Source organism: Euprymna scolopes, chromosome 33, assembly GCF_053919585.1.
Source record: "Euprymna scolopes isolate OS-2025 chromosome 33, ASM5391958v1, whole genome shotgun sequence".
In the NCBI taxonomy this organism is placed as follows: Eukaryota; Metazoa; Mollusca; class Cephalopoda; order Sepiida; family Sepiolidae; genus Euprymna; species Euprymna scolopes.
This window is the reverse complement of record NC_136514.1, coordinates 59,262,770-59,284,375: the sequence shown is the minus strand read 5'-3', so window position 1 is coordinate 59,284,375 and position 21,606 is coordinate 59,262,770. Positions and strand designations below refer to the sequence as shown.

Sequence of the window (21,606 nt, the reverse complement as noted above, 5' to 3'; positions counted from 1 at the left end):
TTTCTGTTCATATGTACATTATCACAATTCATCCATTTTTAAAAAGGTGAGACTGCCCAATCGCTTAAGACGCAATGCAATGTAATGCAAAAAAAAATTGAAAATTTTAGAAAAACCAAGTAATGTTGTATAATTTTTTTTATTAAATGAAGCATCAATTTGAAAAACTTTTTTTTTTTTGAGACTTTGTTAATATTCAGAGAAGAAAATTTTCTCCTCATTTTGTTAATGTTGCTAAGTCTGGATGTGGTCATAAAGTCTTCTTATCTGATAAGGATGGTTGCCACCAAAAATCTCAGAAACAAAATAATTTAAAAAATGTATTCTTCATTTAATAAAAAAAAATATAAGCATTACTCGTTTTCTATTTTTTTTTTTTTTTTTCATTTTCTTTCTTTGAAGATTGTAATACTGGGCATGGGGCAACCAAAACAGCTGCCAACATTGCCCTGCTTTTTATTGAAACCAACCGAGAGCTCTTTTTAGTATCCTCGCTGTTCTCTTAAGTGCAATTGTCTGGATTTCTCTTGAACATGGTTCACCAGGAATATTAGTTAGGTAGGACAGGTTTTTCTTCATAAGCCATGTTGCACCTATAATAAATAGGATGACTGATTCCAGTTTCTTTTCATATCATACATGGGACCTTCATATTTGGTCTGTTTCTCTCTTTCAGCTCTGTTCAGACCTCCATCATCAGGTTGCTACTCTCTCTGACTTACTTCATATAACGAGGTAAGATTTCACAGGAGCATTTTCAAGGTAGGGATTATGTGGTCGTAATGTATGGCATAGAAGTTGTTTTCTAAAATGCTCAAATTTATGCTTACAAAATAATGCTTCCAAATATGTGACTAACGCCTTTTCAAAAAAGAAAAATTTTTTTCCATAAATTACATATGATGACATAGTGTAGAACGAACAAAAACATACACTTTTCAGACTCTTGATTCGAATCAAAGCATATTGTGTTTTGTACAAAAATGACAATATCCTGAGATCTTTGTTCACTCAAGACATCCATAGAATGAAAATATGTCAAATTTTTACAATAGAGATAGACACCTATAAATATATTGAGACTATATCAATTTTAATATTTAGCCAAGTATGGTTTAGCTTTAATGACAGTAGTACGATAACATTGTTGGGCCAGCGTTTGTGCCAAACATCTAGATAACGGAAATATTTTCAAGCATGTCAACAACATGCAAGAGATGATAGATATATTCTGAGTAAAGTTTTTTGCTTCTATATTATACAAATGAAAAAAAAAAAACATTGAATTTCTAGTAAAACAAATGGTACCTACGTAATTGTCATGTCACAAATAGTAACATATCCAAAAATTACAAAAAATGATATGGTAGAAAAATAATTATTGATGAAAAACTGTTTTCAATAAAGTTTATATGGAGAATAAATTTTGTCTGATGTTTTGAATTACATTTGTCATGTGATGTAAGCAACAGAACTTAATTATCCCCCCTGTCAACTGATCTCTTTTTAAAGTAAGTGTAATAAGTGATTTCACTTCCTTTCATAAATTTCTTTTTTCATTAATAATTACTTTTCTACCTTATCGTTTTTTATAAATTTTTGGATATGTTACTACTTGAGACCTGACAATTATGTAAATGACATTTGTTTCAGTTGAAATTGAATTTCTTTTTTCATTTGTATAATATAGAAGTACCAAATTTTTAATTTAGCAACATTAGATTAATCATCACTTTCTTGATTAAACAATCTCATTTTTTTATTGTATGAAAAGTGATAAGACATGTACGAACATGAAATGCCATCAGTATATCATTATATAGACTATCAGGACACATGGAAATTCAAAGTTGTATCTGTTGTACATTACTGCAGCATTTTCAAAAATTTCCATTCTATGGAAAATCAGGTTCAAATGTAGACCCACAATATTATTGCACTACTTTTTGTTCAAAATAAAACCTACTCATCTAATTACTCTGGTTCATGTAGTTTCAGAACATATTTGGTTATTCTTTTATGGAAACTGCTTCAGACAAGGCATGAAACCACCTAATGTAAGAAGCTAAAAATAACAAACAAACAACACTTCAAGGTTAAAAACTAGCCAAAGATAAACATTATATGAATGAATTCCAATCCAGAAAACAGCACGTCTCCCTTCTATGTCAGATACATTGCTCTTGGTATGTGAGAATTAAAGGACAAAATAAGGGAAACAAGAGTTATGAAGCTGCCGACAAAGTAAACTCAACATCCACTTTATATTTTCCATACGGTAGTCTATTTCCAAAACTCTTGTTGGAGACATGACATTTCCATTCTATGAACTTCCTGTGAAAATGAAAACTCAATAGTATTATACTTTGAACAAAACAGATGCTACACTTTGATTATTTTATTTTGAAAACAGAAGTTAACAAAACAAAATTAGGCACAAGGCAAATCAAAAGAGTTGGGAGAGGAGAGGGGATCTATGGACATTCTTGTCACTGTACCATTGAGCTTTTCTAAGATATTCCTGGCTAGAGTTCTCAGTTCTACACAATGACACCAGGGGTTGTCCTACTTAAGATTCCCAAATCAAGCCCCCCCCCACACACACACACTTTTTTTGTTTTTTTGTTTTTTTAATGTTTGGGAAAATAAAATTTGTAAAATGTTTGGGAAAATAAAATTTTGTAAAACCAGTTTTATTAAATAAAACATGATTTCATTGGCATGGGGGTGAGGGGGAAAAATTAGAAAGAAAAAAGTGGTTAGTAAGGACCTCCCAACCCTTTCTAGATGGTAGACCACCTATTGTTTTTTGGCTTGATGAGGATCGCAGGTCAATCTCTAAACTGAGTTAAAATTTAGATGGGGAAAAAAGAAAAAAATAGGGTGGGAAGTTGGAGGAGTATGTGATGTCACTCCAAGATGGAAGCAATTAGTGGAGGGCCAGGAAAAAAAAGAAAAACTGGGATGCAGGCATCTTGGAGGTTTCCTATAAGGAGGGTGGGGGCTGGGGGGATTCACTCGACTAGCTAAGAAACTGAACTAGACAAAACAAAGGCTAACCTTAAGGAGTCTAGGGTTAAACAGAACGTGTGCGCCATGCTCAAGTATGGAACGCGTACTCAAATTTCAAACTTCTATGTACCCACAAGATTGCTACTCTAATCCATCGATACAGATACTACACTTTCATCCTAGCCTAAAGTACTAAAACATGGAAGAAAGTGTATTTTAGTTTGAGCTTCATATTAGACATAACAGCAGCATCAAATGAAATTTAAAAAATATTTTTTTGCATTGAATCTTTGGCGATCAGGTAATCCAACTTTTTTTTTTTAGAAAACAGTGGAGAGTGATAACAAACGTACAAACGTAAAATTGCTTCAGTGTATCATGTAGATAATGTGAAAACTATTTGCTTATGACGATTGTAGTATGAGGTATCACTTTTTTCATGCCGATCATAAAGCACCAAATGTTTTAATAAATAATTTGTAAAAAAAGAAAAAAAAAATTAATTTGTAAAACATTTTAATGTAAAAAATATTTATAAAACAAAAAAAATAAAATAAAAAAGTAGAAAATAAAAAGAGTAAAAACAAAGGAATATTTTTTTCTTTTCTTTCATTTTATATATATATATATATATATATATATATATATATATATATATATTTTCAATTTTTTTTCATTTAGGGACGGGGAGGGAATGAATTTAGATTTTGTTTTGCTTATTTTAAATGTGAAAAACAAAATGGCCTCCATATAACCAAATTTTCGTTTACGTGGAAAATGGATCCGTAGCAAATGGTTTCTTGCCCTGTAAAAAGTATGCAATATTGAGGAGTTTCTCTGTGGGCGACAAGACGCTGTCTGATTTGTTGAAGTACGTGGTGTTCCCTTGGGAGATGACAATGAGCTGGAAACGGATTAGAGTCGTGATCCAGGCAAGAGAGAAGAAGTTCATGAGGGAAAGGGTAAGGACCCAGATGTCACCCCGCAGCATTATCATGCCGACTTCAAGTGCAGTGTAGCCGCGGTAGACATTCTTGCAATAGAGAATGCAGGTGAAGAGAAAGAAGATGAGGCAGAGAGCACAGCAGATTAAGAACCAGACAAACATGGCATGGTTGTCCTTTGCAATGCATTTCAGCAAGAAGAGGCAGTGATGATCCATGTCCTGGTAACAGCAGTTGCACAGGCGACAGTGTTTCACTTTGGGCCCACGAACAATCTACAAAACAAATCAAAACTCATAAGTCCACAATATTTTGGAGAAGAGATATTGTGATTTATAGATTTTAGAATTTCTGAGATGGGGATTGATATTTTTTTTATTATCATTTGAATTAACTGGACTACTTTTTTATCTAGAAGCCAAATGTATTATTAGCCCTGAGGTTACATAACAGAAGCCATTATTTTTTATAAAAAATTTTGATTGACACCTAAGGGTTATAGGTGACTTTAGTAAAATGGAAATCTGCAAAATCAAGTTAGGACTGGAGGAGAGGGAAAAGAATTCTTCTGCTTTTAGGTAATACATGGAGTAGAGCATGCATGAAAGTTGTCAGCCCCTGTTTTAGTCTCATTGAGGACAACGGGAGGGATTAAGTGTATAGCACAGTCATCTTATATATATATATATATATATATATATATATATCTCAAGTAACCCATTGTTTTGAAGTGTTAATTTCTTTTTCTGATTTTCTGACTGTTGCTTTATGTCTAGTAAATTCGTGTATAAAATGAATTGGCGTTTTTGCGTAGAATACTCTCATCGAACCTGAGTTAAAGACTGAAAAACAGTGTCGCATCTTCTGTCCTCAGTTAGTGAAGGAGAAATCCTTCTAGACTGAAGCAATTTAAATTCTTATCCCAATCAAGAGTGCCCTTTTTGTGGGATCTAAATTTTCCTCACATTAAAAACTGACCTTATGCCTAACCATTCCTTCGTGCAGAGGCGAATAAATAGGGATTACCGATCTTTTGTTGGTTGTCATTCTAACATTTTTTCAGCCAATGGAACCTCTGACTTTCTTTAGGTTCATATTGGTGAACTTGGAAATCTGTGTCAAATTCCAAACATATATGGAATTTCAAACTGAACCTTTTATTTAACCCACAGGAGTAAATTGTTGTTATTCCATTAGCCACGACCAGGTAGAAGTATTAATTATATTATTCTTAGTATCACCTGTAGTAAAGACTGACCCATTAACCTCCAGAAAACTGTCATTTTGAATGGATTGCTAATCAAAGTCTTTATGTATTATGACTCGGGTTCATAAAAACTAAGAATAACAGAATATAATAATTAACATTTCTACCTGATCATTGTCATATGAATCCATGGTTAAAGGTATTGGTTAACAATTAGTTCTAAGTGACATTATTTTGAAGGTTGAAGATTAAATCCTTACTAAAGGTAGTAATAACTGAGCATAACATTTACTGACTTTTTTTCTTCACTACTTTGCATTTTACAAAAAAAAAAAAAAGAAAAAATTTTTTAAATGTGCAGCCACTTTCTGGGGGAGGGAACCATGTTTGTCAAAACCTTGTTTTTCCTTACCATAAAACTTAACATTTCTAGCTGATCATGGTTGGCAAAGAAAAAACAATCTACATCATATTTGGATTTTTCAGACTACTGTTTTGATCTGGAATGTTATTTTCACGTTTCAGCCAATGTTACCTTCGATCTTCACATATATCTTGTCAAATTCTGAAATCTTTCTGTTGAGCTTGGGACTTTGCATGGACATATGGTAGAACAGATAAAGTCCTTGATAAAATTCAGTTGCAACTGACACTCTTCTGGAGGTTGAAGGTTTAATCCTCAGTGTGAGTGATACTCAAAATACAATTGCGAATTACATACGACTTTTACCCAATCATGGATGATGGAATGAGAACATGCTACCTGTGTAAATTAAATACAGAAAGATTCCAGACTTTAACAAAATACTATTGATATAATTTCCGACCTAAAAAGGTTGGAGATTATATCAGTCGAAACATTGTGAAAATAATCCCAAACAGTCATTCAAATAATCAAAATAATATTAATTATCAATCATCTTTAAAATTCATAAATGAAACCAATCTATCCCCATGGATTGAATAAAGGATTTGATTTGAAATTCTGTGTAGGTTCACGAGTTCAACAAGATGCATATGAAGAAGGTAAGAGGCTACATCAACTGAAACAGCGTGAAAATAATCATCTGACTACTGATTTTGAGTGCCATTTTCACAATGTTTCGGTTGATGTAATTTCTGACCTTCTTCAGGTGTAACATGAAAATGTTTCTACCAAACTGATGGAATTTCGAACAGAACCATTTATTTACTTCACAAGGGTAGCCATTACTGGATAGAGATCCTAATTAATTCGCAATTGTATTTTTTTTTTTGGTCACCCCGCACTGAGAATTGAACCTTCAACCTTTAGGAGAAGGTCACTATAACAATTGTATTTTCCACGTACTCTAACCATTGCGTTACGGGTCCTTGCGAAGGTGTGGACAATCAAAAGATACAATTGTGAATTACATAGAACCTTTATCCAGTCATGGCAGACAGAACGAGAGCATGCTACCCCCATGAAGTAAATAAAGACTTCCAGTTGAAATTCCATCCAAATTCCAGAGTTCAACAAATTACACCTGAAGACGGTCGGAGGTTATATACTGACTGAAATGTTGTGAAAATCACACTCAAGATGAGAACGGTAGTCCGAAAAATTCAAATACAAATAACCAATCCTCATCTCAAAAATTCAGAAACCCAATTCAAATAATCTAAATTCAATGTTGAAGAAACCATTAAATTTCAGAAACAAATGTTTATTTGTATATACTAAACTCTGGTCTAATTCATTCTGTGAATATTATTTTATTTATTAAATTGAATATTTCTAGCAAGATGTATGGAAGCTCAAGTTGGGTTCCATCATATATATTTGGTTATAGTTAGGACTTATTTCCAAAAACCTTGTAGGAGTTTGTGATATTTCCATTCTATGAATGTCCAGCATGAACACAAAGCCCACAATATCATTGTACCACCTTTGGATAGGTCAAAAAAAGTATATTTTTAGTCTGAGTTTCATGATCAGCACAACAGTGATATCAGATGAAATATTTAAAATCACTTTTTTGCATTAGCTCTTAGAAGATCAAGTGATTTTATCTTTTAAAAAAGAGGTAGATGGTGATAACATACATAAAATGAAATTGCCTTGGTGTATATAGACTAGCAGGACTAGTAGAAATTCTAGGAAACGATAAATATATTTAATCAACAAATATGTTTTGATAAAACTGATATTTTTCTGAATAATACAAAAAAAATGAGCTTTTTGGAAGGAAAACCCAATGACACAACAAATATGAGTTTATTACTATTTTTATGAAAATAGTGTATATTGTATTTTAAATATAGATCTGACCCAAACAGGATAAATTAATAAGCACTAATAAATACTCAGAAAGTAATATTGTGCTACATAGTTCAATACAAATAAAATCACATTGCAAGAGAATCTTTAATTTACTCCTTCAGTTCAGCACCTCTTGGCAGGATGTCCCTCCCCCTGTTTCAAATATTTTTTTTATGTTAAGTTTTACAGACTTTTTCCTTCAGTGAAGAACCACTGCACATCAAAATTATGAGTTTCTATCTCATACCATTACAACAATGATCATATAGAATTATTATAATGATATTCGAAAACAAGGCTATATCAAAGGGAGGTCACTCTCATATTATAGTCCAGGGTTGCCAGATTGGCCTTTTTTAAAGCATAACTTACAGATCAACTAAAGGAACAAGTAGAATATCATATAGATTAAACGTTTTATATTTCATTCCAAATAACTTCTAACTCTACTCCATTATAAACCCCAATAATAATTTGACATGCTTTTTTTAAACAATTTTATGCTCCCCCTTATACTTATCTCACCAATACTCCATATAGACCCCTTTTTTCTACCCAATAGACTCTTGATTTTTCATCCAAAATTCAATAGCTCAACCTTTAATTTTTTACCACTCCACATTTTTGTGTGTGTAACGGCTTGCAAGCTTGGGTCAACTTAAGCTCTTTTCTGGTGGGAGAAATGGTGTTTGCCTAAATGCTGATTTTTGTTGAAAAATGCAGCCAGGCCGATGTCAAAAAAAAAAAAAATTAAAAAACTAGAAAAAAGTAGTAGGCTTAGTCGTGAAAAATTTTAACTTTTACTAGTTGAAGATATAAGAAAAGTAGAGAATTAGTGAATAGCTTCTATAGGGTTTGTTGCAATTAAATCAACCAATGTATGCACTAATAAGAGTGAAAAAGAGGCCGGATTCCAGAGTATTTAACTTTCTATTGGTTGACTCACAGGTTCTGAGAAATCAGTGATTAATGAAACTGTTGGCCATTCAGTGCAATTTTTAAAGGGACAAGGGTAATAAACACTGGGCAATCAATGAGTGTTGGAGATTTGATAAAGTGTCTTACTTAAGGAGGTTGTTCATCAGGAATTTGTTCACTTTAGACTTGAAGATATCCAGGTTGTAGTCAGGTGGGAAACAGGCAAGCGGAACAGAGTTCCACAGGCGTGCACTTCTAAGAAAGAAGCTTTGTTCATGGAATCTACGTTTTGATTTTGGCACAGATAAGGAGTGGGGAAAATTTTTGACAGTGGCTTCAGCTAGGCGGGTGTTTATCATGAAAGATTAGCGAGGAAGGACCAGAGATTGGATTCAGATGAGCACCTACCATGGTAGTAACGATAAAACAAAGACAGGCTCGCAACGTCTCTCCTGTGGGAGAGAGGTTGCAGGGAAGAGAAAAGGGCATCACCCACTAGGCCACAAAGTCTATTTTGTACTCTGTCAAGGCAGGATAGGCTATTTTTAGCAGCTCCTGCCCAGATGTGGCAGCAGTACTCCATCCTTGGACGTACTTGGCTTTTATACAGATAGAGAATTGCATCAGGGGTGAGATATCTTCTGGAGCAGTAGAAGGATCCTACCATTTTTCCAGCGATCTTGGCAACTGACTTGATGTACATATTCCATTTCAAGTCAGGGGTAAAGTTCAAGCCCAGAAGCTTATCAAAACATGGAACTTCCCCTAGACGAGAGCCATCCATATCAATTGATGCCAGATGGGGATCAGAGCGTTGATGATAGGAGCTTGGTTTTAGATGCATTAAAAGTAACCAGCCACCTCCTCCCCCACTGTACCACGCGTTCAAGATCAGAAGAGAGAGAATCTGAGAGAACTTTGTCATTTACAGCCTTTGATGTGTTGCCATAGATGGTCGTGTCATCAGCATAGATGTCAACGAATGATTTAAGTATGTGTTTTTGGAGATCATTAATGTATATCAGGAAGAGAGTTGGGCCTAGGATGGACCCCTGAGGGACTCCAGCATTAATATTGATGGCCTCTGATTTCTGCCCATCAACTACTACTCTTATGAGCCTATCAGAGACAAATGATTTTATGATCGAGAAAACATTTCCAGTTATACCGTAGCTGGAAATCTTGTGAAGTAGGCCCTTATGCCATACCTTATCGAAGGCCTTTAATATGTCAAGAGCAAATGCCCTAGAGAGGAAGCCTTTGTCAAGAGATTCGCTAATCCTATGAGACATAACAGTTAGCACATCTGCTGTAGATCTGCCAGAACGGAAACAATATTGCATGTCACTAAGAAGGTTATTTCTGCTGAGGTGGTTGACTACTTCTCTATTTAATATGGATTCCAGCAGCTTACTCATGACACACAGGAGGCTTATTGGTCTGTACTGAGAGGGAGAGGACTTATCACCTGAGTTCTTAAATACAGGGCATACTAATGAGGTTTTCCAGGGTGTTGGAAAGCACTTCTCTTTAAGGCAATGCTTAAAGAGTTTTGTAAGTATGGGGACAAGTTCTAGTTGAAGCTTTTTCATCACAATGATTGGAATGCCGTCAGGGCCAGTTGCTTTATAGAAGGAAATACGGGGAGTTGATGGCCTTCGTCGCAATACAGGGAGTTGATGGCCTTCGTCGTTAGCTGCAAAGTTCTTGGCAAATAGTTTGGTCTTGTCTGATGCTGACGAGATGACCTCCGGTCCATTGATGATGGTTGGGATAGAACGCAAGCTTCTGTTCAGGATCCTGTTTGCTATTTGCCAAAACTGGTGGGAACCAAGCCTCTGATCAGCTACTTTGGATTTAACGGACTGAGCATATAGTTCTCTTGCATTTTTTATTACTCTTTTACAGTGGTTACTGGCAGTCCTGAAGGCAGCTTTAGTCTCAGTGCATCTATTACGTTGGTAGCTATGGAAAAGTGATTTCTGTGCGCAATGGCAGCAGCACATTCTGGGGAGAACCATGGCTGGCTGTTAGGTTTTTGTTGGAATTTTTGGATGGTATGAATCGGTCTATGCCTACAATTAGCCATTCGGTCAGGTCTGATACTATGGAGGACATCTTTTTTAAACATGGAATGCAGCGCTAGATCGGATATAAGTGTACGGAAGCTATACCAGTCAGTGGTAGAGTACCGATATACGGTGGAGAGGTACATCTCCAGACTTATTGCATTTTGTTTTTATCTTAACTGATACAAGCACGTGGTCGGAAGATCCCAAAGGAGACAGAACGGAACTTGAACATAGCTGAGGTGAAGTTGTGAGAAAAAGGTCTGGATGGCTAGCATACTGACCGGAAGTATCGGGCACTCGGGTGGGTTCATGGACAATCTGGGTGAGGTCATAGGCAACGCATAATCATGACAGAACCTCCCCTCATCATCTGTCTTGTTAGAGTGGGTCAGCCATTCCGCATTGTGGACATTGAAGTTACCACAAATGTGGATGTTAGCTGAAAGGTGAGCAGACAGGATGTGGTCAATTTTTTCAGATATGCTCTTAAGGATAATAACTCCGCTGTTGTAGGCACATATTCCCTGTCCATGGCGATCTTGGGGGTTAAATTTAGATGTTAAGTTAGAGTATCCTTTAATTATGAATTCGTCAAGGGAAGCGGTCGGCCTAATGCCAGTTTCACTTAGGAAGAATATGTCTGGTTTTGTCTCCTGTAATTGGGCTTCAACCTCTGGAAGGTTGGAACAGAGACCCCTGATGTTAGAGAAGGAGACATGGTAGTAGGGGTCTACATTGGAGGATGGGGTTCTAGGTTTACATGTGTTATTTTTCTGGAGGTATTTCATGTTGAGCATTGGGATTTGTGGAACAGGTCAACAGAGAAATGTAGGTATTTTTGAAAAATTGTTTTGTAAGAATATTCTTTTTTATTAGAAAACCATAATAATGTGTTTGTTAAAATAGAATTTATTTTTGTTGCGACCCCCGGAAGGGTCTCTAAAGGAAAAAAACACGGACATAAATATGGGTTAGAAAGGTAAAATATATTGAAAAACCAGAATATACAAAGAGCAACATTCTGCCAAGACAACGTACTACAAAGTACGCGGACCATACTGAGTCGTTCCTCTTCGCTTATTTCTACGGTTCGGAAGAGTTCATCTTGTGCGTGAGTGAGTCCTCACATAAAATCTAAGCTTTCAATAATTTTGAAATCTATTATAGGCAAGACGGTGAGTGTCATAGACACATTTTGTAAACTTTGCCATTTATAGAGTACACCACAATAAATTTGTGCCCCCCTCAAAAAAAAAAAATTTATATGAATTGGATACAAAAAAATTAATAAAGAAAAAATTGTTTGATATCAAATTTTAAGTTAGAGTAGAAACAGGGAGACAAAAAATACACATTTTTAAAAGGATTGGTACACGTGCATGAATGTCAATGTGCTTCAGAAAATCTGAATGTATTGAACTTATGAAATGTGGAAGATGTATTCTAGAGTAGTAACAGAAGCACATATTTTATTGTCATTTTTATTTATTTTTTTATAAATAGGCATCACCACTTATCAAGGCCAAGAGGCCACTTGAGGATAAGGGTTAAAGAGTGTACAGTAGAAATTGGACAATATAGTAACCTGTTAGTAATGGAGATTCGGTAAATTTGTTTAACTTTATGGAACGGCTCATCAAGAACTTGTTTATGTTAGACTTGAAGAAAACCATATTGTAGTCAGCAGGAAAGCAGAAAAACGGAAGACAATTCCATAGGCGTGCAGTTCTAAGAAAGAAGCTTTGTTCATGGAATCTACGTTTAGATTTAGGCACAGATAAAGAGTGGGGGAAACTAGTGATAGTGTTTTACTAGACGGGTGTTTCTTGTGAAAGTTTGGCGAGAGGAGACCATAGAATGGAGCTCAGCCGAGCACTTGCCATGAAAATAAACGATAAAGCAGAGACAAACTCGCAACATCTCTTCTGTGAGAAAGAGGTTGCAGGGAAGAGAGGAAGGACATCCCCCACAAGGCTACAAAGTCTATTTTGAACTCTATCAAGGCAGGATAAGTCCTTTCTAGCAGCTCCTGCCCAGATGTGGCAACAGTATTCCATCCTTGGACGTACCTGGCTCTTATATAGATAGAGAATTGCATCAGCAGTGAGATATCTACTGGATTGATAGAAGGATTTCACCATTTTTCCAGCGGCCTTGGCAACAGATATAATGTATGTGTTCCATTTAAGATCAGGAGTAAAGCTCAAGCCCAGAAGCTTGTCAAAACATGAGGCCTCCCCAAGACGAGAGCCATTCATTTCAATTCATGCCAGATGGGGATCAGAGCATTGATGATGTAAAGATATAAGCTTGGTTTTAGATGCATTAAAAGTAACAAGCCACCTCTTTCCCCATTGCACCACTTGCTCAAGATCAGAGGAGAGAGAATCAGAGAGAACTTGGTGGTTTACGGTCCTAGATGTGCTACCATAGATAGTAGTGTCATCAGCATAAATGTCTATGAATGATGTAAGGATGATACATATTTATGTTATATATTTATTTTTTTTATAAACTTTACCATTTAGACAGTGTTATGTAATGGATGGCTGGGACCATCCGATACATAACGGTGAAAAAAAAATTCTTTAAAAAAAATAATAAAAGATTTGAAAGGTGGCCATCGAATATCGATTGTCCACCAGTCGAAGCGGCAAAAATAATTACATCGTAAACAGAGAAATCGGACGACAATGTTTTTGTTTACAAAAGTGAAGGTTTGTGGGGGAGACGCATTTTTGGCTGAAACGTGACATTCCTTGCACTGCAATGTAAGATCAGAAGGTCATATGATGCTGGCACGAGTTGGCAACGCACGTGTATAAACAAATTCAGTAGTCGGTCAGCTGAAGAGAAATGGGTTACAATGTCTCTGGGTCAGATGCAGCAATGCATTTGTCAACAAAAACTGAAAACGTGACCAGGAAATGCATGATCCATTATCGATAACAGAGTTGATCGACCAGGGGAATGGAAAATTACTGAGCAAAAACTCATGCCAATATAAGGAGGTGATTTTTGGAGTCCAGGAGAGAAAGGAGAGAAGAAGGAGAAGAAAGGAGCGGAGACATGCGTTGTCGAGAGCATAACGTCTTCCCCCCCCCCTCTCCGTCACTGAATGACAGAGAAGTAAGCCGCATCGTTAAACTGTGAACTGTTAAAAATCTTTATGTACAGAATGAGAAAAATATTTCTAACACAAAATATATTTTTATACAAAAAGCCAGCGTGTCTTACGTCTTAATTGGGGTGCTGAGTTACGTCTGATTTTTGTGTGCATGTTAATTTTGTTTCAGCCGGCAACGTTGTTATGACAAGCAGTTGACAGCTGACGGCAAGTAAGAGGAAAAAATGCACGGTCAAGGGGGAAATAACTCTGCTGCCTTAGCAGTTGCCATGACGACCAAAGTCCTAAACAAACTAGACGATCAGTAAAAGTCGGCTGCTAAGTTTTGTTGCAGCGGGGAACTTACGAACTACGACCGTTCCCAACCTGGGGTCCTGCGCAACGTAACAACAGTACGGGAGGGGGGCACTGAACCTATATCATAAAGAAAGAAAAAAGAATTAAAATTTAAAACTAATGCTATATATATATTGCTTATACCTGCCAAACAATGGCAGAATGTTGCTCTTTGTATATTCTGCTTTTGTTTTTTGTCCCATCCTGGGACCAGTATTCTACTAGTATATATAGATAACAAAAACAAATGTCAAAACTTACTTCACATTCAGCACAAAAGGCTTCAACCTTTAAAGGAGGAACACACAGATCTTTCAGCGTGTAAGGCATATTATTCCCATTTTTGGACATAGAATACCGAACAGCACCTGCCAAGAAACAAAAAAATATAAATCAAAGAATTCAAAATCTTTTCAATGCAATGCCTACAGTAATTCTTTAGAATAGTTATTCAAGAATTCAAAACCGGTTCAATTCTCAAGAAATTATTCTTATTTATACTGTAAACATGTGCAGTGCTGCATGTTTAGAGAAGTTCATAGGTGCAGGTTACAAAATCGCAAGTCTGTAGTCAGAAAATATTTCACTTGGAGACCACTCAAGAAATTAGTTGGGCTCTTTGAAAAAATAATAGTTTTGAAAATGGAGATACAATCCGAGAAATCAGATCACTTGAAATCTTACAGAATTAATGATCACTTTAGTTAATAGACCCCTAGCTAGCAAGTTTTTTTGTCAACGATAAAACAGCCCATAATTTTCAAGAAGACTGGACATGTTGCCTACCCCAAATCACTGCAATATATGTATGTATATATATATATATATATAATCTTTATTTTCTTTATGTAAATATAATTATATCTAGGTACGATGTGCAGACTGTTTCGATCATTGTTGATCTCATCAGGCAAGAGAAGACAGCAAGACATGATTATATTTACATAAAGAAAATAAAAATTGTAAATTTGCTCTCTTTGATTGAGCACTATCAATGACTCTTGTTGGAATTCAATTATTCTAATCTTTTGAATATTTTTAACCTGGAAAATATATATATATATATATATATATATATATAGCTGCCTTTAAGAATTGTAATACAGCAAAATAATCTGTCTGTGAATAACTCGGTAGAGCTCTTGTATGGAAACTGTCAACTGCCACTAGCTATTAAGGCATTGCTAAACATTGTAAAAACAATTAGAGTTCTCCTGTAATTGACAAGGTTTACATTGACATTAGATTGAGATTTCACTTACATATGTAGCAGTGGGCTGGCATCAGTGAACTTTTTTCTTTTTACCAAAACAGATTTGTTATAGCAATCAAAAGGGGAAATAACTAATAAAGAAAGTAAGAGTTATCACCCTTATAGATTTTAGAGAAAGGCTGGAGAGTTTGAAGAAGAGCAAAAGGGGAAAAATATGGCAGCTAGGCTAACACATGTATATCGTTCTCTAAATAATTAATGTTTCGGCCAAGAATAAATTGTAATTAACTTACAATGACCTTGTCTACCTAATATTCCATTCTTCTGACAAACCATTTCTCTGGACACAACAAGAATTTTTTTTTTTTAATTTAACCTATTTAATACTGATAAATTATTGCATAGTAAAAATAATTAAATTAAAAATAATTTTCTATTTAAGTAAAAATTCTACTTGATTACTAAATTTAAAAATTTATTCCAGCAAATTTGATCATTCTCATTTAGCTTTGCATGGGACTTTTACTTGATTAAATAATTTGAAATAAGAAAAATGACTTTTGTTTAAATTTAATTATTTTTATTGTGCAATAATTTCTATCAGTTATACTTAAAAAAACATTGTTAATGACCCACTACCAGAATAGGGGCATGTAAGCAAGAAAAAACGAGTAGAAACAGGGAGACAAAAAGCACACAAGGACCTTTTCTTTTACAAAATAATTAATATTATATTAATAAATTATCTTTTTTACCCTGTTCAATTTCGTTTGTTTATACTTTTGCTCTAAGTCTATAACTGCTTAAAAAAGGAAACTCAAAAAGGACATTTGTAATGAAAAAAAAAAAAATGTCCTCTTTTGCAAAATTGAATAGGGTTTTCTAATTTGTTCTTTTCTTTCTCCACATATGCTAATTAATGCCACCTATAAAAAAAAATTCAAGGTAGGAACACAAGTTCATTTTTCACTGATTATGCAAAACAGCCAACATGCTTACTCTTCACATAACTCCTTTCACAGACACCCGGTCGTTAATAAAATCGCGTTCTTGGTTTTCCAGTCAATGGATCTACAACAAAAAGCAAGGGAGATCATTCTAAGAACTTAAAGGATAGAACTATTTTTATCTAGAGACAAGGATTAAGCCTTCATTTCTGTCTCCATTGTTAAAGTAAGTGATAGTTTTTCTTTTTCAAATCATATTAACATTAATTGTTCTTTTTATGAACTTACCTGGATCGGCTCGCAGGATTTTCCAAAATAAATATGATTGTAGAACGGTGAGAAATGGAGAAAAGCAGTGTAAAAATATGTATTCTCGCGTATCTGGCAAAAACAAGTTAAGAAATGTTCAAAATATTCTATGCAGGAAAGAAAAAAAGATCAAATCAAAATTTTGCATTGAGATTCAGAGTGTGTTGTGAGCGTATAAAAAACACAACTCTATATTTATTAGAAACAAAATATATTGAACAGAAAAACAAATACAACAAAAAGAAAAGTAGTTATACATCAATCCAACTACCAAGTGTGTGTAACTTGTGTATAATGCCAACATGTACATAAGCTGTAGTGTTTATTACCTGTAAAAGGGGCACCACAACAGACTGTTCATTTATCTATGAATTATGAGCTGTACCCACTTGGTATGCAATGAAATCATTTTAGTTTTTAATTTGTTTGCATATTTTTTAAACTTATACAGAAAAAGGCATTAAAATTTTAGTTATAAGGAAAATCATCTTTTTTATATTATTTAATTCAAAATACATATTCTCCTTTGTTGAAGTGAATTTTTTGGTGATTAATTAAAATATTTGGAAATATAGATTATCTGTGCTGAATGTTGAAGAACATGGCGAATCCCTGAATGAGATCACCAATGGATGCCCCTACATCTTTCAGCAGGACTCTGCTCCAGCACACAAGACTAAGACAACCCAGAATATTCCTCAGCATGGGTCACCAAGCATGTGCCCCTCTCCTCTTCACCTAACTGTAACCACCTTGACTACTTCTTCCAGGGCATAATAGAGGTCAATACTAGCAATCATGCTCACAATACAATAGAGGCCAGGACCAGCAAGTCAACTCTTTAAAAGGCTACCATCACAGAGGCATTTACTGCTATAGCCAATGACACAGCGTGCAATTCATTTCACACCAGTTTTGATTTGGTAGTCTCCACTGGTGGTGGTTACATTTAATTATATACACACACACATATATATATATATATATATATATATATATATATATATAATAACCTATGTTTTTATTGCTTATTTCATTTTGTGAAGTGTCGGATTTTGCAGCAACATCTGTGTGAGTGTGTGTGTGCACATATATATATATATAATTATTAACCCCTTTAAGAGTATTAAAGTTGAGCATTGTCTGAAAAATACAAACAAAAAAGCAGTTAACTAGTATACTGCAGCTTGTATGATTTCTGCTTGTTTGAACCCTCTCGGCCATTTACTGTTGTACCCTCATTTAACATTTCTCATGGCAATTGTTAGTGGCCTAGAGGTAAAGTCTTAGCAAATGGGGTCAAAGTTGACTTTGTAGCTGTGTTCAAATCTCCCGACCAGTAGCAATTGTCACTTCCTGCACTGATGATTGCGAAAGAAAGTAATAAGGAACGCAAGAGAGTTGTATGCTCAATCTGTTAAGTCCAAAGTAGCTGAGCAGCGGCTTGGTTCCCACCAGTTTTGGCAAATAGCAAACAGAATCCTGAACAGAAACGTGTGCTCCATCCCAACTATTATCAATGGACCTGAGGTAATCTCGTCAGCATCAGACAAAGCCAAACTCTTTGTCAAGAACTTTGCAGCTAATTCTACCCTTTGCGACCAAGACCGCCAACCCCCAATATTTCCTCCTGTATCAGAAAACACGCTATGTGATATACGTATATCTGTACGTGATGTTGCCAAGCTAATCAAAAACCTTGATTCCAGTAAAGCAACTGGCCCTGATGGTATTCCAATTATAGTACTCAAAAAACTTCAACCTGAACTAGCGCCCATACTTACAAAACTGTTTAAACGTTGTCTTAAGGAGAATAGTTTCCCATCTCCCTGGAAAATCTCATCAGTATGCCCTGTATTTAAGAATTCAGGTGATCGCTCATCCCCCTCTCAGTACAGGCCAATAAGTCTCCTGTGCGTCATGAGTAAGTTGCTAGAATCTGTGCTAAATACAGAAGTAATCAAACATCTCAACAAAAATAACCTTCTTAGTGACACTCAATATGGTTTCCGTTCTGCTAGATCTACAGCAGATGTCCTTACAGTTATATCGCATAGGATTAGCAAATCTCTCGACGGTGGCAATCTTTCTAGGGCAATTGCTCTTGACATATCTAAAGCCTTTGATAGGGTATGGCATAAAGGTTTACTTCATAAGATCGCTAGCTATGGTATAGCTGGAAAAGTCTTCTCAATTATTAAATCATTTCTTTCTGATAGGTTCATAAGAGTAGTAGTTGAGGGGCAAAAATCAGAAGCTCACAGTATTAATGCCGGTGTCCCTCAGGGATCCATCCTGGGCCCAACTCTTTTCCTGATCTACATTAATGATCTTCCAAATCATATCCTTACATCATTTGTAGACATTTATGCTGACGACACTACCATTTATGGTACCACATCTAAGACAGTAAACGAGCAAGTACTCTCCAATTCTCTCTCCTCTGATCTTGAGCATGTAGTACAATGGGGAAAGGAGTGGCTGGTTACTTTTAATGCATCTAAAACCAAGCTTCTCTCTTTACATCATCAACATTTTAATCCACATTTGTCATCAATTGAAATGAATGGCTCTCGTCTTCAGGAGGCCTCAAGTTTTGACAAGCTTCTGGGCTTGACCATTACTCCTGATCTTAAATGGAACACGTATATCAAATCTGTTGCCAAGGCCGCTGGAAAAATGGTGGGATCTTTCTATCGATCCAGTAGATATCTCACTGCTGATGCTATTCTCTATCTATATAAGAGCCAGGTACGTCCAAGGATGGAATACTGTTGCCACATCTGGGCAGGAGCTGCTAGAAAGGACTTGTCCTGCCTTGATAGAGTTCAAAATAGACTTCGTAGCCTCATAGGAGATGTCCTTTTCTCCTCCTTACAACCTCTATCTCACAGAAGAGATGTTGCGAGTTTGTCTCTGATGTATCGTTATTTTCATGGAAAGTGTTCAACTGAGCTTCAATCTATGGTCCCCCCTCGCCAAACTTTCACAAGAAACACTCGTCTAGCTGTAAACACTATCAATAATTTCCCCCACTCTTTATCTGTGCCTAAACCTAAACATAGATTCCATGAACAAAGCTTCTTTCTTAGAACTGCACGCCTGTGGAATTGTCTTCCGTTTTCCTGCTTTCCGGCTGACTACAATATGGTTGTGTTCAAGTCTAAGGTAAATAAGTTCTTGATGAGCCGTTCCATATAAGTTATCAAATTTACCAAATTTTCATTACTAATGATTACTATATTGACCAACTTCTACTGTACACTCTTTAACCCTTATCCTTGAGTGGCCTCTGGGCCTTGATAATGTGGTGATGCCTTTGTAAAAAAAAAAAAAAAAAAGCATGAAACACTAGTATCTATAGATATAAAAATAATTGTTTATACATACATACATACATATATATATATATATATATATATATACACCAGTTGTGGTACCAGTTTTCAAGAATTCTGGCGAAAGAACTGACCCAGTAAATTATTGCCCCATGAGCCTCCTCCCACTTTTCACCAAAATATTTGAGACCGTAATTAACCTTACAGATGCTAAACTTCTGACTGACAAACAATATGGATTGAGGCAAGCGCGTTCCACAGCAGACATCCTAACTGTAATCTCTGAATGTATATACCATTCACTGGACAAAGCAGGGGAGGGTAGAGTGGTAGCTCTAGATATATCTAAGGCTTTTGATAGGGTATGGCATGAAGGTCTTCTCAGGAAAATCAGATCATACGGTATCACTGGAAGAATACTTAACATAATTAAATCCTTCTAAGATAAGAGAAAAAAATCCAGATTGTCCTCGACGGTCGTACATCTAAACAATATGATATAAATGCGGGACTGCCTCAAGGATCTATCCTTGGAGCTCTATTATTCCTAATATTTATAAATGACCTCCCTGACAAAATTGTCTGTGAGATGGGTATATATGCTGATGACACCATGCTCTATAACAGACACAACAGGAAAACAAATGAACTCATATCTAAAGAAATGGCAGAAACACTAGAGGATGACCGCCGATCTTTAGTACAATGGGGACAAAAATGGATGGTCACATTCAATGCTGCCAAGACTAAATTCGTTTCCTTCAACAATTACAAGAAGCGTTCTCTACCACCAATAGCAATGGCCAATGACTCTTTATCTGAAAGTACATTCTTTAAACTCCTCGGCCTAACGTTCACAGGAAACATGAGGTGGAACAATTATATTGAGAGTATTGCGAGGACCGCTGCGAAGAAGGTAGGTTTTCTCTACCGTGCTGGAAAGCTACTAACGCCCGAAAGTATCCTGTACCTCTATAAGGCCACCATTTGCCCATGTATGGAGTATTGTTGTCATATTTGGGCTGGTGCATCTGCTACTAGTCTCTCACTCCTAGACAAGGTTCAAAAGAGAACCGCCAATCTGATAGGTCCTGAACTGTCATCTAAACTTCAGCCTCTGCCCCATCGACGAAATGTTGCATTCCTCTGCCTGTTCTACAAGTACTTTAACAATGCTTGCTCTGATGAACTGCAAGCACTTGTATCCCCTCCATGTAAATACCCCCAACAAGCAGCTAAATCCCACTCCTTCACAGTAGAGATCCCTAGATGTAAAAGAGCCTTCTACTCCAGTAGTTTCTTCCCCAGAACCGCTAGACTTTGGAATTCCCTTCCGGGTCCCTGCTTCCTCAACTGTACTGACATACAGAAGTTCAAGTGTAATGTGAACCAACATCTTGCTGCCCAACTCTCTACACAGTACCCCTGTAGCTTGTGTCCCTGATAGTAGCCCCCTACATCAAAGTGGCAACGTGCCTTGTTTGGGGGTGAAAATGTAATAATAAAAAAAAATAAATAAAAAATACATATATCTTGATTTTCCATGACACAAAAGGATACGAGGTAAAAGTATCAAATAGTATGTGACGAATGAATAGACAATACCAGCTGAAAACATACCCGCAAACATTGGATTTGGCCATCTAGAAAGAAGGAAGTGAAAGAAAAGAAAAATGATAAATAAAATAATAAATTAAAAAGCAAAAAAAATATAAAAAAAACAACATATTGAAAGTTATTCTTACAGCATTTCGGCTGATGTAGTCTCCGATCTTCTTTGGACGCATCTTTATAAACTCCGCAACCTTTATAGAATTTTCAACGGAACCCTTTATTTATTCCATAGCAGTAGCTTGCTCTCATTCTATCAGCTATGACCGAGTAGAAGTTATAAATAAT

General features: G+C 35.8%; 1 protein-coding gene across 2 annotated transcripts in view; it reads right to left on the bottom strand.

Annotated features, from left to right (window-relative positions):
* Positions 1-3,645: 3,645 nt before the first annotated feature.
* Positions 3,646-21,606, bottom strand: part of LOC145258247 (uncharacterized) — a 101,875-nt gene continuing 83,914 nt past the window's right edge. For both annotated transcript variants that reach the window (XM_080116222.1, XM_080116223.1), the window contains exons 6-9: positions 21,268-21,350; positions 16,349-16,441; positions 14,162-14,268; positions 3,646-4,231 (exon numbers count right to left, since the gene is read on the bottom strand). In XM_080116222.1, the coding sequence (XP_079972348.1) occupies positions 3,779-4,231; positions 14,162-14,268; positions 16,349-16,441; positions 21,268-21,350 (736 nt within the window). In that variant the 3' untranslated portion in view covers positions 3,646-3,778. The remainder of the gene's footprint in view (positions 4,232-14,161; positions 14,269-16,348; positions 16,442-21,267; positions 21,351-21,606) is intronic.